Raw genomic sequence first — 22,002 nt, 5'->3', positions numbered from 1 at the left:
GATGTAGCGAGTTGTGTCAATCAAATTAGCTTCATGTCATGGCCTCTTCACTTCTTGTAAGTGATTCTGATTGACTACAGCTGTTGACTTCTCATGAGCCCATTTAAATAGGGCTCATTTGACCCAGTGATTAGACTCAGCTACAAAAGCTACAATGGGAAAGTCAAAGGAACTCAGTGTGGATCTGAAAAAGCGAATTATTGACTTGAACAAGTCAGGGAAGTCACTTGGAGCCATTTCAAAGCAGCTACAGGTCCCAAGAGCAACTGTGCAGACAATTATACGCAAGTATAAAGTGCATGGAACAGTTGTGTCACTGCCACGATCAGGAAGAAAACGCAAGCTATCACATGCTGCCGAGAGGAGATTGGTCAGGATGGTCAAGAGTCAACCAAGAATCACCAAGAAGCAGGTCTGCAAGGATTTGGAAGCTGATGGAACACAGGTGTCAGTCTCCACAGTCAAGCGTGTTTTACATCGCCATGGACTGAGAGGCTGCCGTGCAAGAAAGAAGCCCTTGCTCCAGAAAAGGCACCTTAAGACTCGGCTGAAGTTTGCTGCTGATCACATGGACAAAGATAAAACCTTCTGGAGGAAAGTTCTCTGGTCAGACGAAACAAAAATTGAGCTGTTTGGCCACAACACCCAGCAATATGTTTGGAGGAGAAAAGGTGAGGCCTTTAATCCCAGGAACACCATGCCTACTGTCAAGCATGGTGGTGGTAGTATTATGCTCTGGGGATGTTTTGCTGCCAGTGGAACTGGTTCTTTGCAGAAAGTAAATGGGATAATGAAGAAGGAGGATTACCTCCAAATTCTGCAGGAAAACTTAAAACCATCAGCCCGAAGGTTGGGTCTTGGGCGCAGTTGGGTGTTCCAACAAGACAATGACCCAAAACACACATCAAAAGTGGTAAAGGAATGGCTAAACCAGGCTAGAATTAAGGTTTTAGAATGGCCTTCCCAAAGTCCTGACTTAAACCCCATTGAGAACATGTGGACAGTGCTAAAGAAACGGGTTCATGCAAGAAAACCATCACATTTAGCTGAACTGCACCAATTCTGTCAAGAAGAGTGGTCAAACATTCGACCTGAAGCTTGCCAGGAGCTTGTGGATGGCTACCAAAAGCGCCTAGTTGCCGTGAAAATGGCCAAGGGACATGTAACCAAATACTAATGTTGCTGTATGTATATTTTTGACCCAGCAGATTTGGTGACATTTTCAGCAGACCCATAATAAATTTATGAAAGAACCAAATTTTATGACTGTTTTTTGTGACAAACATGTATGTGTTCCGATCACTCTATCACAGAAAAATTAGAGTTGTAGAACTTATTGAAAACTCAAGACAGCCATAACATTATGTTTTTTTACAAGTGTATGTAAACTTTTGACCACAACTGTATGTCTCTGGAAATTAATACAATTCGTTTCAGACACATTGGGATGGTACTCTGTTGTTGTAAGAGCAGAAAGTGAAGCCTAACATGTACCTTCATTTCTTCAGCATCCTTCATCCTGCTCATGTGCTCCTTCTCCTTGTCCATCACTGACACCTCGTGCATCTTTCCTGTGTTAACATAAAGCAGCGCAAATGTAACTAATATACACCTACAGACATTATTTTCAGCAGTCCAGTCTGCTGTTTGTTCACAGAGTAGAGTAGATTCAAAGACTGGTGATAAGCTTTGGCATCACAACGTCTCTCAAATGTGAAGCCACCACAGGTGTAGTTGCAGTATGAAATGTAGCTCCACCCATGCTCATATAAAAATGGGCCGTCTGCAATACACGGAGCAGCTGAGTTTTATTTGAACTATCAGGCACTAGTTAATCATAGTGACAAAGGGGGTGTGGTCTGAAAGAAAGGGAGCTGGTCTAACTAACGAGTAGGCAAGTCTGGCCTCGCCTCTGGTCTCTACTATCTGGTTTAGTACTGGGCAATTATGGCCAAAAAGGAATCTTAGATTTTTTTCACAAAAAAATAAATTTATATATATTATTTATATATATATTCAATTTCCCCCTACTAAAAATATATATATTATATATTATATATATATATATAAACTTCAGAACGTTTGTGAGAAATAACGCAATAAACGAGTCACAGAATTATTATTGTTTTCCACAATTAATCACAGGTGCTGCAATTTTTAGAAATTGTAGGATTTATTTCTAGCTAAATATATGCTTTATCCCACCGGGTGTTTATATCGAAAGTGCTAGAACAGTGCTGGAACTCGGTGAATATGTGTGCGCTGGTCTGTGGGAGGTGCCAGTAACCAAGGTAAGACGGATAAACACTTCAGAAATGAGTAGTGTTTTTGGAGACACTATAGATAAAAAAGATAAAATGTCTGTATGTAAAATTGTGATTACCCCATTTTAAAAATCACATTAAACTTAACCAAATTAATCGTGAAAATCACTACTCTGGTTGCAAATTCAACAACATGGCAGATATAATTTTGCTTTAAGTCTACAGAACAGCAGAAAATGTTATATTGACGTCCATGCTTATATACAGTACACTGAGTAGAACTGATATTCAAGGCTTCCTGAAAAAAAAAAACCTGTAAATACTAGTTAATATTTAACTTCTGATCACTTAGGACATTTTGTATGGTGTGTATGTGTGTGTTTGTGTGTGTGCAAGTGTCTATGTGTTTCACACACCCTGCGCATGGAGCTTAGCCAACTCTTCCATCAGTGAGTCCTGGCTCTCCTCCAGCTGCCTCTTCTTTTGCTCCACGTTCTGCATGTAGTCTGTTAGAGACTTAATCTTGGCTTGGAGCTGAATCAGATGGGGACAAACATCCATTCAGTTACATGGGCTGACATTAGCTTTTACATGATTCTACATTTGTCACTGATATCCTGATATACCTTGTGTACTTTTAATTGTATTTCAACTTTATAATCCTTATAGTTAGCAAATTATCTGCACAAAATGTTTGACCCTTAGTAGTGACCACACAGAAACATACAGTACCAGTACCACCTTTTCATTCAATGTTTTTATTATTTTCCTACATTGTAAATGAATACTGAAGTCATCTAGACTATGAAGGAACACATAATGAACCATGTAGTAAAATTAAAAAGTTTTAAACAACCCAAAATAATCAGTGATGCATCTCTTATCTGGGGTGCTGTTAACTTGTGGTTTCTGATGCGGCTAACTATTATTAACTTATTCTGTAGAACAGAGGTAGCTCTTGATCTTCCTTTCCTGGGGCAGTCCTGATGAGAGCCAGTTTCATCATAACATTTTTAATGGTCTTTGCAACTGCACTTGAGGATACTTTCAAAGTTAATTTTTTTTTCTAATTGATTGACCTTCATTTCTTAAAATATTTTCTTTTCTTTATTTAGTTGAGCAGTTCTTGGCATAATATGGATTAGAACATAACTCGAATAGAACTATTCACTGTATACCAGCTCTACCTCTTCACAACTTTACAACTGATGCTCTCAAACACAATAAGAGGCAAAAAAATCAAGTAATTAACTAATCAATTTGACAAGACACAGCTGTTAACTGAAAGCCATTCCAGGTGACCAGGTGAAAAAATCCAGCCAAGATGTGCAAAGCTGTCACCTAACCAAGAGGTGCCTACTATAAAAAAAAAAAAAAAAAAACTTTTTTGTTTACTAAATAATTCCATGTTTTTTTCTTTACTGTTGGATGGCTTTAGTATTAATCTACAGTGCAGAACATTTACTGTACTGGTGCTGTATGTGTATCATGAAATATACAACAATAATCATGTGACTACATTTAATTCAATAACGTAATGTAAATTATATGTATCCAATGTATCTGTGTAAATGTAGTTAAATGATAACCACTCTGATTTAACTAAGGGATAAACCAGAAAACATTAAACAGTATAAAGTATATCGTCGCTGTCCAATTAAAAAAAAACTTATCTTCATTTTTGTCGATTTTTAGGTTACTACATAATTTGAACAAACTGTCCCTTACACTGTGCCAAAATTTCTTGATGAACGGACCAATAGAAACTCTTCAAAATGACCTGAAATAAATTCTTTTTACATTAAGTTCCATTGAAAGTTTACAAGTTTTTTTTTCTCTCCTGTAAAGTTGCTGTTTTGGAGATTTTTTTTCATTGGACAGCGACGATATACAGTGTAAAGAACATAAACTCTGATTGATTTAATTACATGATCCAGGTCACTGGTACTATGCAGAGGTGGAAAGTAATGAAATACATTTACTCAAGTTACTGTAATTGAGTAGATTTTATGAGTAATTTGTCATTTTTAAAGTAGTTTTTAAAATAGGTAATTTTACTTTTACTCAAGTACATTTTGAAAGTAATTTACTTTGCTACATTGGAAAAATCCCAATTACTGACTAAAAAATAAAATGCTGGGGAAAAAAACAATTTTCTGAATGAAAAAATAAATAAATTGGTACGGATGCTTGCACGTGGAATAACGAGGCAAAAACGTCCTCATGCAATACAAAATGTGCCTCGCCGGACAGAGCTGTCAGCTTTCAAAACTTCCACATCAAACCTGCGAAAGCATGTGGTGTTAAGTATTTTTATCACTAAACAATCTGCTTGAATGTTAAAAAAACATGTAAATAGCAGTTAAAGCATAGAAATGGAAAGTTAAAAAATAATAATGAACTGTAAAACTATAAAAATACGGTTTATAGTCACCTATATGACCATAACTTTTAACAGTAAAGAAAAAAAAATGGATCATAGAAACCTATACCACTGCCTGAAAGATCCAAATTATTATGTGGAATAATAGTTCATTAAAAACAATTTAATTTTTTATTTGTTTTTACTTTTTTACATCAAATAATTAAAAGTAACTATGTAACTTTTACTCAAAGTACATTTTAAATTGAGTATTTTTTTACCTTTACTCGAGTAGATTTATAGATGGGTACTTTTACTTTTACTTGAGTAGAATTTTAGCAAAGTAAAGGTACTTTTACTCAATTACAATTTTTCTGTACTTTTTCCACCTCTCGTACTATGTGTGCCACTAGAGGGCTCTGAGGAGTGAGGCCTGATCAGAACTCAGAGGTCAGTGATTTAACCTGAGAGATGAGTAGTTGGCAGGATGCCAGCTCTTTTTCATTGGCCTGAATCTTGCGTGCCGTTTCGGCCTGGGCGCCCTCCAGCTGTTTACTGCGGTTCACCAGAGACTTCACCTCCGACTTCATCTTGCTGATGTAAAGGCGGGCCATGGTGAACTCCTCCTCCATCGCTGTGTGTGACTCCGTCATCTGGAGGAGAATTTGAGGAGAATGGAGAGAAAATGTTGAAGAATAGAGAGGTAGAGAAGTACTGAAGTGTCTGTGATTGAATATCTGTCCTTTTGTGTTTATCTGTGTATGATTAATCCAGTGGTAATAATAAACCAAGAGAACATCTGTAAATTACAGCCAGATGTACTAGGACAGCAGTATCTCAACTTTTGACAGGTGCTATTGAAAACAGATAATCAAGGTTATTCACATTGTAACAGTGTTTTTAATATTATGGCTGTTCAGTATAGGTGTGTATAAGAGAGAAAGCTGTGTGATGTATTAGTTCTCACAGCTTTAAGGTCGCTGGTGCCGATGATGCTGCCGATCTCATTGATGTCTCTGAGCAGCATGCTGAAGATCTCCGCAGATCTCTTCTTATGATGTCCACTCATCTCCTGCAGAGCAGCCAGTTCCCTCTCCACACTAGATAGAAGTGTCTACAACACACACAGGTCACCCACATTTCAGTGTTATTATTTTAAATTGCATTTTGGTGTGAATGATCAGGATAAAATAAATTGTTGTGCCACAATCCAGTTTCATAAATATACTCTCATACATTATTAATCCTGTGCACCTCTGTCCTTATCCTATCATACATATATCATGTACATATTTTAATTATACAGCTTTAGAAAAAAATAAGAGACCACTTAAAAATGATGAGTTTCTTTGATTTTAGCAAATTGAAAACCTCTGGAATATAATCAAGAGGAAAATGGATGATCACAAGCCATCAAACCAAACTGAACTGCTTACATTTTTGCACCAGGAGTAAAGGCATAAAGTTATCCAAAAGCAGTGTGTAAGTCTGGTGGAGGAGAACATGCCAAGATGCATAAAAACTGTAGTTAAAAAAAACAGAGTTATTGCACCAAATACTGATTTCTGAACTCTTTAAACTTTATGAATATGAATTTGTTATTTTTTATTTTCTGCAAATAAATACTCTAAATGACAATATTTGTATTTGGAATTTGGGAGAAATGATGTCTGTAGTTTATAGAATAAAACAAAAATTTTACTCAAACATATACCTATAAAAAGCAAAATCAGAATCAGAAAGTGATTTAGAAACTGAAGTGGTCTCTTAATTTCCAGAGCTGTATACACACTTTTGGAGTACAAACAGTATCAGTAGAACATTACGACACGCCTTCTTATTTAAAGTTTCTTTATTTATTTACTACATTAGAGATTAATATTTGAGACATGAAAACAATGCATGTGTTTAAAAAGGACAATATAATAATGTAGTAAACCGTAAAGAACGTGTTTCTCCTCCACAATTAGAATAATTCTGCATGTGTTCCTGTATAGCTTTAATATAGTTTTCAATGTTAAATTTACAATGTAAAAATCATAAAAAGAAAGAAAACACATGGAACAAGCCCTTAACCTCTCTCGTCCTGTACTCACGCTCTTCTGTGTGAGCTCCTCATTGAGCTGATTGTTGGACCTCCCTTTCTGCTCCACCTCTTGGCTCTTCTGGTCGTAGTTCACAGCCAGCTCCTCCAGGGCCTGCAGCACCTCCTTCACCTCCTCCTTGGCCGCCTCATGCTCATGTTGCAGCCGGGCCAGGTCCTCTTGCAGCTTCTCACAGTCCCGCCGTGTTGATGCCAACAACTGTGATAGAAATATAATATAATGTATACAAGCTCTACAAGCTGTAGGTGTTGCATTATTTGGAGGCATTTATGAAACATGAAAAATATGTTAAATATGTATGATAAAAAGAGCTGCATTTGCTTCTGTAATGCCTGAGAAATCTGTAGAACCTTTCGAATGAAAAAAAAAATGGTTATACAGCATTGTATCAACGAGGATGAGTAAATATGATCTGTTTGGTTATAAAGTATCCGTAAGTTAAAATAATTATTTTAAAAAACGGATTATTACCACTGGAGGTGGGTTTATATTTTTATATAGTTTATATTTTTCAACTGTATTTATAACTAGTTATGAGTGCTGAAAAAAAAACAATAGACTCCTAGTTATTGCTGCACTTAATTGATATAATGCCAAGAGGAGAAAGTGGGATCATTTATAATTTTTTATAATTTCCTAATAATTTTCACTGAAGGCCACAGTGATACAGAAAAGCAGTTATGACAGAATGAAGAGCAGCATTGGAGCAGCACAACCATATTCAGAAGGAACAATCATTCACTGTTAAATATCAAAACTGTATAAATTATTCAAAGTCTATTTTCCGCTACTTAGAGTCCTCAAGCGTATAAATGTTGAAGACAGCCTGAGAGGAGACATGGATGAAACTGTGCAGTCTGAATGGAAACAGTGTCATTCAAATTTTCAATTTTCAATCAGACCTGCTGTAACTGGGGAAGATTAGCAGGGTGTTGACAGTGCTGCCTGTATAAAGAGACAACCCACCACCAGCAGGTGGCACCAGTTCCCTTTAATGGTTTTATTCATTCATGCTCAACAAGAGACCTTCTGATCGATTAGAAAAATATTGAACACAAGTGTGACAAAGCAGAAGCAGTGATTTACTAATTTACCCCCATTTTTCTCCCAGTTTAGTTACGCCAACCCTCTCCCCCATTCGGCTGCTAGTCAGCGCTATATCCCCCCATCATTGCTGATGCACCAACACAAGGAGGGTGAAAACTAGCACATGCCTCCTCCAATACATGTGAAGTCATCCACCGTCTCTCTTACAAATTCTGCTGATTCAGCATTGCCAAGTAGCATCATAATGCACTCAGAGGAAAGCACAGCAACTTTTTATCAATACACCAACCAGATACCCCTCTTGAGAGTCCATCACTCAGTCCAGTACAGTAAGTATCACAACACTAACCAGACGCACTACTACACTAAGAATTTACGTTAAGATATTCTAATAAAATAAAAAATGTCACTCCAGCTAATTCGCAATGCATACCACACTACACATTTATTTCTTCAGAAATACAAGGAAGCATTAGCATTAGCATAACATGAATCAATTCCGTGAATGGACAGTGGGGTGGTATAAGGGCTGAACTGTGGGTTTGTGCTATAGTGAGGCAGTGTGTGGCAGAGTGTGCACACCTCATCCTGATCCACCATCTGCTCCTTCAGCGACTCTGCCAGCTGACTCTGCTGGTTTATCTCATCATCCTGGAGAGAGAGAGAGAAAAACAGAGAGAGAGAGACAGAGAGAGAGAGAGAAAAAAACACAGAGAGAGAGAGAGAGAGAGAGTAAGTGCGGAGGAGGCTACTACTGTATGAACTACTGTATGAAATGAAACACCTTGCCAAACTCTGCTGGCATTGACTAGACTGACTGTAGAGCACCTTGTCATCCAGTTGCTGGTAAAGTTCATTGATCAATTCCTCGTACTGGGTTTTCTCTGTGTCGCAAAGAGGCTGTGGGGGCGGAGCTACAGTATCAATAATGGGTGTGGCATCAGCGGTCTTCGCTTCCTTGTTCTTATGCTGCTCTTCAACGGGAACTGATTCACCTAAAGAAGAGTGAGAAAAAGAGATTAAGTAATTGTAATTTGAAAAGATTGTTTGGCAGTATTTTAATACTGGCTGATAATGTGCAATCAGACGATATTTATCTAATTTAGTCGATCCTCAGAGCCATGTTGTCTTTAATAGCATTTATTCCCTTCATCACTTTTATACTTTTACTTAACCCTTCGATGTACAACGTGGGTCAACAGTGACCCGGCTGAGTTAATTTTTTTATATCTTTGCAATAAATAAATATATACTGTATATATATATATATATATATATATATATATATATATATATATGTAATCATTCAGTATTTAAGGTATTCCTCTATTATTATTTTTTTATTTGAGTACGGTACATCCATATTTTATCTTTTTTAACTTTTTGATTAAAAGCCTTTTTTGTATCACTAACCCTCTTATGCACAACATGGGTCAAAAATGTCCCACATTAATTTTCTATGTTAATTCATGTATTACTGAGTGTTTCTTTAGCACAAATCTTCATTTTTATTCTCCTTTATTATTTTATGAAGAACGTTTTGTATATTTACATCAGTATTTACATCAAATATGACTGTACATAATATCTGATTAGGTTTAGGTTACCATGAGAGTGAGTACATTACCTGTCAGAAAGTTACAAATACTAATTTTTAGCTATTAGCTGTTCACATTTTTTTTTTTTTGTGGAGGACAAACACTTTTTTACTGTTTACTACATAATTCCATATGTGTCCCTTAATTGTTTTCATGTATTTAATATTAATTTTCAATGTAGAAAATAAGTTAAATAAAGAAATAAATACTAACATTGAGTAAGAATGTGTTCAAACATTTGATTGGTACTCTATGTGCACTAGAGAACAAATGATATGGATATTCATAAACCAGCAGGTGATGAGGAGAATTAGGCCTGTAAAATGCCAGCAGACTACATCAGCTCCCAGCTGAGTTCAGCTCTTCAATTCAGTCTGAAAAGAGGCTACGAGGGAATAACTCCTGCAGAAGGAGAGATACCGGGAGAGAGGAGGGAGAGAACGAGAGCAGAGGATTGGAGGACAAAAAGAAAGAGCAGAGGGAGAGCAGAGGAGCTTCAAGAGCTGTCTGGACTTTGTAGTGCATCTTTATCTCTGCACTGGGGTGAAGTTCTGATACGCTGTGTGATGGGTTTAATGAAGAGACTGAAAAGAAAGGCGCAAATTATACTGTGGCCAAAAAGGAGAACGAACAGAAATGTAGAGACAGATGAAAATGAACCCTTTAGTATAGATTTATTACTGTTAGACAGCTAGACTATTAAAATACAATATTTACTGCAGGTGTAATGATTTCAATACAGCTTCAATACATTTTAACTAGGTGCTCCCAAAAACATTATTACATTTTTTTTGAAAGGCATAATAAAGACATATTGTGAAAATAGTGGTGTTTTGTCTAAAAGCAGATTATTATGTATTTGTATTGCTATTTGCTGTGAAGTTACTCAGTTACTGGGATTAAAAAAAAACTGTTTATATGAGCAGTTTATATTCATGCACTTTATATTTGTTATGCACTTTAAGTCTGTGGTAGATTGTTGTGCTACATTACATTATGTTTAAGTTGCATCATGTCTTTTTGTATATTCATATTATTCTATACAAAATCACAAATATACAAAGTCTTGGTAAGTTACCGCTGTTTACAAAACAGACACCAGTTTATATATTTTATGCTTTTACTGAAAGTTTGAAACTGTTATACTAAATGTGCACTGGCAATTGAGGAGTCATGGAGTCATGCAGCTGGATTAAGGACTTTTTGGTATCGAGAGGCCACAAAAAAATAAGCCTTGCACAGCTTGAAAAGTGCAAAAGACATGCATTTATTCTCGTTAATTAATCATGGGTGTTTTTTTTTTTGTGAGTAATGTGAAATAAATCAATCAGTGTGCCAGTCATCATTCGCTTTAAGAGGCAGGTGAGCTCTGACTTTGGCACATTCTTATCTTAACAGTGTGGCGCTTTGTGCATCTCAGCAAAGGATACCGACCTGCGTGTTCACTCTGTGAAGGTGTGCCAGCAGCTCATTTAAGAAAACAGCAATGTAATTTATTCTTTATTCTGTTTATTTTGGAGTAAAGTCTGGTTTACACTCTGCAACAGGGTAAATAAGGTAGCAAAGAGCATTGCGATGCGCTTTGCACATGGTGTAAAATAGGGCCCTTATTTTGTTGCAGTAGTGTATTCTTAAAATGTATATATTGTTCTCTGTGATTTGTTATATCACCAAGAATATTGTTATTAAAAAAATACTCTGAAAAAAACTCATATTCCAGGACCATATTGTCCTCTCTTTAAATATTGAAAATGTAACTGAAACTTGAAAGAATTAGTGTATTTCTATGTGTATTTCTAATAAATGTATTTAATTCAAAACGTTATGGCAATTACATACTTATGTAATTAAAAAAAATTGTTTACATCTGTTACACTTTTTGTACTGATAGGGTTGAGTCTTTGTTTATGGTTCCTTTAATTTGTATTAGTATTTAAAAAAAATACTATCATTAAACAAAAAAATCCAAACAAAACAGAGTAATAAGTTCAGAATTCACACTTTCAACAGAATTTCTCTAATTGTTTTAACCCAAAAATTGATTGTATGAGTTAATACATTTTCTACACTATTAATATTTTTGTATTCAAAGCTTAAGCTTAAGCTTTTTTTAAGCTTTGAGTTGGAGCACAGTATGTAACTGTACTTGCTTTTTTGGAGAAATAATAAAGGCTCAGTCATATTCTGCCTGGAAATAATGATGTAGTGATTAAAAGGGAAGAGAAGCCAGTGATGCTCTACATGCTGTATTCAGGTCACTAAATACAATATGAAGAAAACAACCAATGATTGTAGACAGATTATATAAGAACTTTCTGAAATGTCTTAATGTTTCATTACAGTTTCATTAGAACATTCCCTGCTGTTTAAAAGCCTCATTTCCCTTTCAGACAGATTCAGGTTTAGTTTCTCATTATACCAATAACATCAAACAAACCACTGCAGAAAAAACCTGAAGGGAACAACATTTCCAAATATAATTCCTCCTAATCTGTCATTTTCATGTTGTTCAGTCATGAATACACTGCCATGCTATGTCAAATACTGTACATGTAGAGGGACAGGAGCTAGTATTGTGTCCCATAACTTTAGCCATGTTGTATGAAAGCTAAAGAACACTGTGGGATGTGTGTAGGGTCTTCTACACTGACTGTGGATTTCTGCTAGAGTCTGTTAAAACAAACAATTCTAGCCAGACACCACCATTCACCATCATTACCACCCACTGCACTGCACTGTCCACATTATTTAGTAACTTAATAACTAAACAAAATATGTTTAATACTTTACATTCTTTTAAGTACTACATTTAGCTTTGCTGGCAGATTTTATTTTTTTTAATAACTCAACTCGGTTCCGGTACATCAGCTCACAGACGCCCTGTACTGCGGACATCACTCTTTAGTGATGTGGGGATAGAGCGCCATCTACCCACCCGGAGGAAGCAGGGCCAATTTTGCTCCCTCTGAGCGCCGGAAGCTTGATGGTAAAACTGCATGAGCAGAAGTTCGAACCTGCGATCTCCCACTTTAGACTTTTTTTTAGAGTTCCTGGAGGTGCTGAACAATAAGTTGCTTAGCGTAAAGGACTCTTTTTTTAGCTTACTACATAATTCCATGTGTGGATTTGTGTTTATATGTGTGTGGGGGATGTACACGCAATGAGCACGCACTACGTGCACGGCGCTCCTGCATGGCTAAGATAGTATTGGGTGGCTGACTGTTGACTGTTGTCAGGGTTTTAATTAGTCAGTGGCGTGTACCTGTATTTCCCGCTGCCAAGATAGAAACACGCCAGATATTTACTTGAACAAACCTCACTTCCAGACCACCACACCCATCAGCATAGATATATTCATAAACTCTGGTGCTACTTTAATGATGCGGGCACAAAGTAGAATCATTTTGATTGCACCTGTCATGTTCATGTTATATAAATTACATGAGCTCTCTCTTTTTTACCTTTCCTCCAGCGTTTGAGTTCATTCTCCAGCCGCTGGATGATAACCTTCAGCCCTCGGTTCTTCTCTTTCTCCTTCTCATACTTCTTCTTCCACTCTTCGGCTGTCAGCTCCATGTTGACGGATACAGTATTCTTGATGGTCTTTGCTCTGTGTGGAGAGAGGCACAGCATATCTATCATTTTTATGAAAAGCAAAAAAAAAAAAACATCAGTGCATAGTCTAGCATTTAACCTTTACCAGTCTCATTAGACTATGATGCTATTTACTGATAATAGTTAATAAAGCTATCAAACCTGTTCTCTTTTACTTAAAGCTCCACTAGGTAGGATTGATATTTTGTGCTCGTGGGCTCCCCCTACAGTTGTAGAGTGTAATAAATGTTTCAGGCGGATTAGTTTCTCTTTCACGTTTTCTGGCTTTCACAGACATTTTTGGTCTCTTTTCAGCTTCTGCCAGAGTGTCTGTATGTTACTTTGTAAAGAATGAACCAGTAGTCCTTGTAGAACTGTCAGAACTAAAGGTCGGAAAGCAGGTCGCAGTTCTCGCGAGCGTTGGTCGCGGACGCCTCGGAAAACTTACAGAGTCTGGTTTGAGCTCAGAGGAGCTCCGGCACAGAAACAGAGCACCGCTATTCCTCCTATTCCACCTCAATGCAGCGCTGCAGTGAGTTTCAAGCTGTAATTTTACTTCTTTTAAAAGATTTAAAAAATCAAGGAAATCCTAGTGCTGCTTTAAAGGAATAGTATAAAAACACATGCTTCACCACTTAGTCTTACTGAACAATATGTAGACCCCAGAGTGTATGTTGTGTTTTTCTTAGTAAATAGACTGGGGGCCCTATTTTAGTGATCTATAGGTGAGCTGTTAAGTGTGCATCACGCAGCTTGATTTAGGGTCTTTGCTATCGTAACGGCGAGAAAAGTACACCTTGCACCCACTTCATGGGTGTGTGTTGGGCGTGAAATAAACCAATCCTGTGATTTAACTGCACATTTTAAGCTTGAGCTGAGTAAAACGATTGAAAATATAGCACAATGTATGTCCAGATTAACACTACAATTGCCCACATCTGTAATAGAATTAAACTTATAATTCACTTTAGATGTCTAAATGCTGTAAATGAAAGGACTACAAAATCTGCTTGTTCAATCATTTACATGTTTTTCTACTTGTTTATGCGTTCTTTAAATACATTTTGAAGCCAATAAATTAAGCTTTTGTGTACCTATGAAAGTGTGTATTTATAGTAATAGGGTAGCATACATCATATTGGTCTTGGTCGGTCAACTGCATCTGCATTCAGTAATTCATGATGTATGTGTATTTGATTTTTTACCAAACTATCCCTTAATCGCCTGATCTTAAACCTTGAGTTTGGGCCCACACTTCCGTTCTTCACTATCAATGCTACATTACTTCCTCGATTTGCAAAAGAGCCCTTAGGGACACCACCCAATGTTCTAAACCAGTGGTTCTTAAACATTTCAGACCACATACCAGCAATGACCAAACTAAAACATTATTCCTATTTAACAGTTTAGACAGAAAAACAACAAGAGTGCCAAGCTGTGAACTACAGTGTTTACTACCTTATTTAGCTATTAACTGTAATGCAGAAATTGTTGTAAACTGTTGGTGACTGTTGGTTGCTATAGCATATCTTGTGGTGTTCCACAGGGTTTTACTCTAGGGCCAATAAAACTGATGATATTAGTTATAAAACTGTAGTTCTGAGAATGAAATCTGAAGTGAAGGCCTACATACAGGTTCTAACAGATAAATCACAAACAAAAGAAATGTTAGAATGAAAATTACAGATGGAAACTTTCTAAAGATTTCAGTCCTTAATATTTTAATTCAAGCTGAGTTTTCTGATTTTCTATTGTATTAAGACTAAAACCTGAATAAAAAACCTAGGGTTCTGTGTGCTAAGCACTGATTAAGCAGATTTAAGGTTACCAGTGCTGGGTGATATGGTGATACCCACTGAATGCTCAGAAAAGCATAACATCATGTAACTTTCTTAGTGTGACGTCACACAGAAAAAGACGGTGGTGCGCATTTCCAGTCCTCTCCCTGCACAACTCTCTATATGTGTGAGTGTGCGTGTGAGAGGCAGAGAGAAGAGATATAGTGTAGACAGGAAATCAGTCTTAATGACATACGGAGGATAAGCTGAACTGATGCGTAATCACTTTAAGCAACAATCCCCTGTTTAAACAGAGCTGGAATATCAGCATCCCACTACCAGACCTACTAAAAGGACACTTCTCTAACCGCCGCCCACCACCTTTACTGCAGTGAGACATTATGTCATTAGTGTATAGGGTAGGCCTATATTTATCCTGCCAGTAAAGGAGCCTGTTCTGTAAATATACTCCTATATATTGAACATATGTACATCACCCTACATCAGAATACTATGATGTTATTTAGCGGTCTTTACAGGGTTTGGACAAGGAAACTGAAACACCTGGTTTTAGACCACAATAATGTATTGTGGTGACGGACAGTTCTGGTGGAAACAGGAGAGTTAAGGTGCATATTGAATTCTGTCATGATTTGAGCAGCTGTGGTTTTGTGCTTTTTTTATACAATCCGGGTTAGCACCCGAACATCCCTTTCAGACAGCTTCCTCTAGTGTCCACAGTTAATCCTGTTGGATGTGGTTCGTCCTTCTTGGTGGTATGCTGACATTACCCTGTATACCGTGGCTCTTGATACATCACAAAGACTTGCTGTCTTGGTCACAGATGCGCCAGCAAGACGTGCATCAACAAATTGTCCTCTTTTGAACTCTGGTATGTCACCCATAATGTTGTGTGCATTGCAATATTTAGAGCAAAAAAACAGAAAAAAATGAATGTAAATTGAGTTCTTTAACTATATAATTAATTATGTAATTAAATGTATCAAGTGCAGCAAACATGCACAGTAACTCCTAACTTCTAAGATGTATTATTCAGTGAGATATCTGCAGTGACTGTGTAAAAGGCATCAGCAGAGCAGATATATGCATCACTGTATATTAGATTTATGTGTGTGTTTTTTTTAACTCCAATTAAGCTGCAGCATCTGCTGAGGAAGAGTTTGGTGGCTTAGGGAATACAGCCAGGCTGCTTTTGTGTGTGTGTGGCTTAACACACTGTTAACACACAGTGTAGCCTGGGGAAATGTGCAGACAAGACAGGAAAAGCTCTTGCCTTGAATATGTATATTTATAAATATTTTAATTGGATTAGATATACACATTTTTTTCCATTTCTGGCTCTCTCCACAGTCAGAGATTATTTTTTCTCCTATTTAAACTTTTACTTCACTACATATTTTGGATAAGTTTAATTCTTTTTCTCCGATACATTTTTGTCATGAGCTGCATCGTTACTCATTACAATTATAAAAATGATATGAATCATTCCAAACCCACATTATCACTAAAGCCAGAGCGGTAGATATTCTGCACTGTTTGATGAAGCTTCATCACTGAATAAATAATGTGATCAAGCTGATCTTATTAAAAAAAAGACCTCTCTGCTTCTGTTCTGCCTTTTGCTCTACTTTACTAACTTTACTTTCAGTACTTCAGTAGTACATTTTAAAATAAACTACTCACAATACTTCAGTTTTACTTTCCACTTACCGTATTTTTCACACTATAAGGGACACTTAAAAAAATCATTAGTGTGCCTTTTTTATCCAGTGTGCATTATACATAAGTTTCAGTAGCTGTAGCATTAGCGTTAGCCGCTAACCGCTATTTCCCAATTCAGAAATGAGTATTATCGGCCTGTAGCCTGCTGCTAACCCTGGCTAGCACTGCTGGAGCAGCATTAACTCTACCCACTAACCGCGCTAAGCGCTAGCTCTTTGTTGTTCAGAGGTGAGTATTATTGGCCTGAAGCCTGCTCCTAACCCCGGCTAGCACGGCTGAAGCTAATGGTTAGCTGCTAATGCTAATGCTGCAGCCTTAGTGCTGGAGTAATTTGGGAATCTAAGCTTACTGTAAATTAACAGAAGCGCATTACTAAACAAAAATGCCAGGAGTTTCCAGGAGAGAAATCTGTGTAGAACTTGCTTGTTTGACTATAAAAGAAAGTATTTTTTATTACAGTTTTTATTACAGTCATTAACTTAGTTAGCTACCCCCACCACCACCACTCAGCGGTGAGACCTGCTGAATTAGAAGTTCCACGCGCATCGTGTCTCTTAAAATGCACCTTATAATACAGTGCACCTTATGTATAAAAATAGATCAGAAAATAGACGTTCATTGATAGTGCACCTTTTAATACAAAAAAATATGATAAGTGTGGAGCTTAAAGAACACTTCAACTTCTACAAAAGTTGAGTACTTTAGGCATGTTTGACCACAGTATTACACTACAAATACACCCACACACTTACACAGTATACACCTACAGCACCTGTCAAATGTTGAACACAGTTGACTGAATGCAATTTTTGTCACCTTAAAGGAAATTTAATCTGAAGGCTTTTTTGTTTAAAAGCCTATTTTTTTTTTATTAATTTAACATACACAGATCAGCCACTTCAATAAAACCACCTTCTTGTTTCTACATTCAATGCCCTTTACATCACTTCCACTGCCACCACCATACTTCACAGTGGTAATGATCCGTTTAGGGTGATGAGCAGTGTTACTTTTCGGCTACACATAGTGTTTGAATTTAGACCAGGGGTGTCCAAACTTTTTTTGTTGGGGGCCAGAAGGAGAAATATATTTGAAGTAACGGGCCACAGACTCTATAATAAAATAAATAATTAATTATACCACTTTAAATAATACATTTCCCTGATTACTTTCATTTACACATCATTTTACCTGACTATCTTTATCTATCTTTGACAGTGTTGTGTAAACTACGATTTTTCAAATTGATGTTTCATTTCATGATGTCTCTTAATATTAAACTCCTTAATTACGGCAATTTTAGACTCTTTGGCCTGTTTTTCTGCGCTACAACTGCGCACCCTCTCCGCTTTTAGACTCTTTGGCCGTTTTTTCTGAGCTAAAACTGCACACCCTCTCCGCTTTTAGACTCCTTGGCCTGTTTTTCTGCGCTACAACAGCGCACCCTCTCCGCTTTTAGACTCCTTGGCTTGTTTTCCGCGCTAAAACTGCGCATCCTCTCCGCTTTTAGACTCCTTGGCCTGTTTTTCTGCGCTTCAACTTCACTCTCTCCGCTTTTAGACTCTTTGGCCAATTTTTTCTGCACTAAAACTGCGCATCCTCTCCGCTTTTAGACTCTTTGGCCTGTTTTTCTGCGCTTCAACTTCACTCTCGCTGCTTTTAGACTCTTTGGCCCGTTTCTGACACGTAGCCTTCAAACTTTGAATCTCACATTATAAAACCTGCTTAACAGCGGGCCAAATTTCATTCTATTTCTAAAATACCTCGCGGGCCGCTCCAAAAAAGTAAACGGGCCGCAAATGGCCCGCGGGCCGTAGTTTGGACAACCCTGATTTAGACCAACAAGTTAACCTTTGGTCTCATCCGACCACAGCAGCTTCTTCCACATGTTTGCTGTGTTCCTAAATGGCTTGTGGCTACAAACTGCAAACAACACTTTTTATGTGTCTCTTACAACAACGGTTTTCTTCTTGCCACTCTTCCATAAAGGCCAGATTTGTGGAGTGCATAACTTATAGTTGTCCTGTGGACAGATTCTCCTACCTGAGCTGTGGATTCTGCAACTCCTCTAGTGTGACCATGGGCCTCTTGGCTGCTTCTCTGACCAGTGCTCTCCTTTATCGATCTGTCAGTTTGGGTGGATGGTTATGTCTTGGTACGTTTGCAGTTGTAGAATACCTTTTCTGTTTATGGATGTTGGATTGAACAGTGCTACTTGGAATGCTCAAAGCTTGGCAATGTTTTAACAACCTAACCCTGCTTTTAACTTCTCCACAACTTTCAATCTGACCTATGTGGTTTCTCTGTCTGCTGTTTGTTCACTAGTGTTCCACTTTAAGGTTGTAAGGTGACAAAATGTGTAAATGTTCAAGGGGTATGAATACTTTTGAAAGCCACTGTACACTGTAAGAGGATGCCAATTTAGTGAAAATTAATACAACCTAATACTGCAAGCACATGGATAACCATTAATGCACAAAACTGTATATTGAAAGCAGCAAACCATTCTCTGTCAAAATTTGTCATATCAAGCACTGATATAAGTGCAACTAAGAGGAAACACTGCAATGTAATACATTCTAAAATAAAGGCTGCAGGTTAATTAAAATGAATAATTTTGGTCTTACCTCTGACCGAACATGAGAGTGGACTTGGTCTCAGCTTCATTAAAGACAGATGGAGAGCAGCAGATAATGATGGTGGTTCTGCAGTTACCACCCAAAGAGTCCTGCAGGATACGGGTCATCTTGCTGTCTCTGTATGGCACATGTGTCTTCTACAACACCAGCAGCAACAACACAACAATATGTTAGCCTTTGAACTCAAAGTTACATTGACAGATATAGATTTACTCCATATAAAGGTGTCAAAAGTATTTCCATTCATTACTCAGGTATAAATATGGATACTAGGGTTTAAAATACTTGTGTAGAAGTACTGTTGAAGAATAAACTCAAGATTTTACTAAAGTAAAAGTATAAAAGTACGGATTTAAAAGTATTGAAGTAAAAGTGATGTAAGAGGAAAAAATTCCACAGGCACAAAAACGTCCTATTCCCCCTCCCCAAAACACATTTCTCTAAAAGCCATAATGACTATAATGTTATATTAAAATGTTGACATTGAAAAAATTGGGATGCCATAGACTCCTTTTTTTTAGCTGCATATATGCCCATTGAAAATGAATCTATTGTAGTACAATGCTAATATATTAAAGAAGCTTAGTTGGACGTTTGTCTCAATTTCTCTTGAGTCTGCACGGATCATTATCATACTAGGCTACATACTGTACATCTGCTATGTTCTATGATGGATCATGTATAAACCAATAGGGTGTCAGAATGATATATGTTCATACTTTTCATCCAACCACAATCAGATTCACTCTATCTGGATGGAGAGATTTATCTGAATAGGGTTTTTTTAATGAGGTGAAGCTGCAATGAAAATAAGCTAAAATGAAACATGTATAAAATGTTAGGAATAGAAAGTACTGATAATTGTGTGAAAATGTGAGGAGTAGAAGTAAAGAAAAAGAAGTCGAAAGAAAAATAGTTGCTCCTGTAAAAAAAAGTAAAGTAACAAAATTTTTGGACTTCATTACTTCATCTGACTCCTAAGGCATTATACATATACCTGCTGTTACATACAAGATCATACAAACATGATGGCAGCCTTGGGTAACCTGAATCTGTTTGGTGCATTGTTGTGAGGATTTGATTGCATTCAGGGCAAATAGCATTAGTGGGGTCAGGCTGTTGGATGAACACCACCACACCCCATCGTCCTGGCATTAGGCACAGTGCCAACAGGTTTGTGTTTAACTTGAAGTATCTGAATGCCATAAACATCCGGACTCCATGTTTTTGTAGTGTATAAAAGAACCATACTTTATATTCCTCTCATGCGTGTGATTATGTAGAAGTAATGGCTCAGGTTGGTAGACGGGAAAGAGTAATAGAAGTAGAGAGGAAGATGAAACAGGATGCGAGAGAGAGAGAGAGAAAGAAAAGGAAAGAGTACTTACGGTTCCCTCAGCCAAGGCAGAGATGACGTTCCCCAGAGCAGAAAGAGATTTATTGATATTTTTAGCTTCGTCCAGGACGGCTCCTTCTGCTCCCGTTTTACTGACCTGAGGGGACAGAGCAACAGACCAGGAAAGAAATTTGTGAACAAATGTAAAAATGAGGGCCCTATCATGCACCCTTGACAAAGCGTGTTGCGGTGTTCATTGCTGTCTTACACCACGTCAACAGTCTATTTTAGGAGTTTAGCAATACATTTACACTGATGGCCGTGGTGATCTGAAAGTGAGGTGTGCTCAGGTAAATTTCTGGTGTGATGTTATTTTGGCAACGGAAAACACAGGTGCGCCACTGACTGATTTTAACCTAGAAAACAGCCAATCAGTCGTCAGAGGCCCTTCCAATCATGTGCATAGTGGTCAGGAATCTGCTGGTGTAGTATATCATGAGTAGTTGTGTAGTGTGTGCTCTATATTGCTTCAGATTTTAAAAAATCTGCAAAAATAGTTGTGTAAATTGGCCCAGTCTGTCTATTATCTGCTCCCACTTTAAAAGTCGTGTAGTGTATTCAAGGTGTAAAACCAAAGAATCTCACACAGCAGTCTGTAAGGCTAGGGGTTACTGCTACACTGCTAAAGATGCTTTAAATACTTCTTCACACAATGCCATAGAAGAAGCACTTTTGTAGACATTAACAAGCATGTTTGTTAAGTCTGAAGAACCCAATATACTTTACTCAATATACAGTAAAAGTTCTTTAACAATATAAATGCCCTTCACACTCACACATCTCTTACTAGCATACCAAAAGTCATGGAAAAACAGTATGAAAACTGATCTTAAGTCATTTTCCAAACCTAAGTGGTACAGCTTAGAAAAGCCACAGCTGTACAAGTGGTGAGCTGTTATCTTGTGAGTAAAGTTGATTGAACACTGGCCACCATGCTCATGGCAAGGCTATATGATTTATGGAAATGATGGAAATCCCATCTACATTCAATGCAAGAGACTCCACACACATAGACCACAAATCAGTGAAGATTCCTATAGCTTACATTGGACATGACATGACAAGTCATGCAACACAATACTAATTTCAGTTATTTTTATATTTGGCATAATAGCGTATAAACAGGTTTCTTTTTGTAAAAAAATATATATATTTCTTTATGGCTTCACTAAAAGAACCATCTGAAGCACTTTGATTTTAAAGAGTGTGCTTGTGTCTGACTTGTATCAGAAATACTGGAGCTTCTGGAAGACTGACCTTCTCACTTCCAGCCAGGTCCACCAGGTAGAGCTTTCCGCTCAGCTTCTTCTCAGTCTCTACGTTCTCCTGCTTGATATTGATGAGGAAGATGCTGTGGCTGCGTGAGCTGTGCTCGTTCATGTCTGAGAAAGAGAAGAAAAAAAACATTGGCACAAGGTTAGGACATTTAACGGACACTGATGATTCGGAATACTATGACCACTCACAGAAGAAGTG

General features: G+C 37.4%; 1 protein-coding gene across 1 annotated transcript in view; it reads right to left on the bottom strand.

Moving 5' to 3' along the window:
• Nucleotides 1-22,002, bottom strand: part of kif5c (kinesin family member 5C) — a 70,698-nt gene that overhangs the window by 17,270 nt on the left and 31,426 nt on the right. Inside the window, exons 8-18 of the mRNA XM_049485055.1 lie at nucleotides 21,784-21,908; nucleotides 20,519-20,623; nucleotides 19,119-19,267; nucleotides 12,838-12,986; nucleotides 8,607-8,773; nucleotides 8,361-8,429; nucleotides 6,723-6,929; nucleotides 5,594-5,740; nucleotides 5,091-5,279; nucleotides 2,681-2,798; nucleotides 1,495-1,571 (exon numbers count right to left, since the gene is read on the bottom strand). Coding sequence (XP_049341012.1) covers nucleotides 1,495-1,571; nucleotides 2,681-2,798; nucleotides 5,091-5,279; nucleotides 5,594-5,740; nucleotides 6,723-6,929; nucleotides 8,361-8,429; nucleotides 8,607-8,773; nucleotides 12,838-12,986; nucleotides 19,119-19,267; nucleotides 20,519-20,623; nucleotides 21,784-21,908 — 1,502 coding nt within the window. The remainder of the gene's footprint in view (nucleotides 1-1,494; nucleotides 1,572-2,680; nucleotides 2,799-5,090; nucleotides 5,280-5,593; nucleotides 5,741-6,722; nucleotides 6,930-8,360; nucleotides 8,430-8,606; nucleotides 8,774-12,837; nucleotides 12,987-19,118; nucleotides 19,268-20,518; nucleotides 20,624-21,783; nucleotides 21,909-22,002) is intronic.

Source organism: Astyanax mexicanus, chromosome 11 (assembly GCF_023375975.1).
Source record: "Astyanax mexicanus isolate ESR-SI-001 chromosome 11, AstMex3_surface, whole genome shotgun sequence".
NCBI lineage: Eukaryota > Metazoa > Chordata > Actinopteri > Characiformes > Acestrorhamphidae > Astyanax > Astyanax mexicanus.
This window is presented reverse-complemented; position numbering and strand designations above follow the sequence as displayed.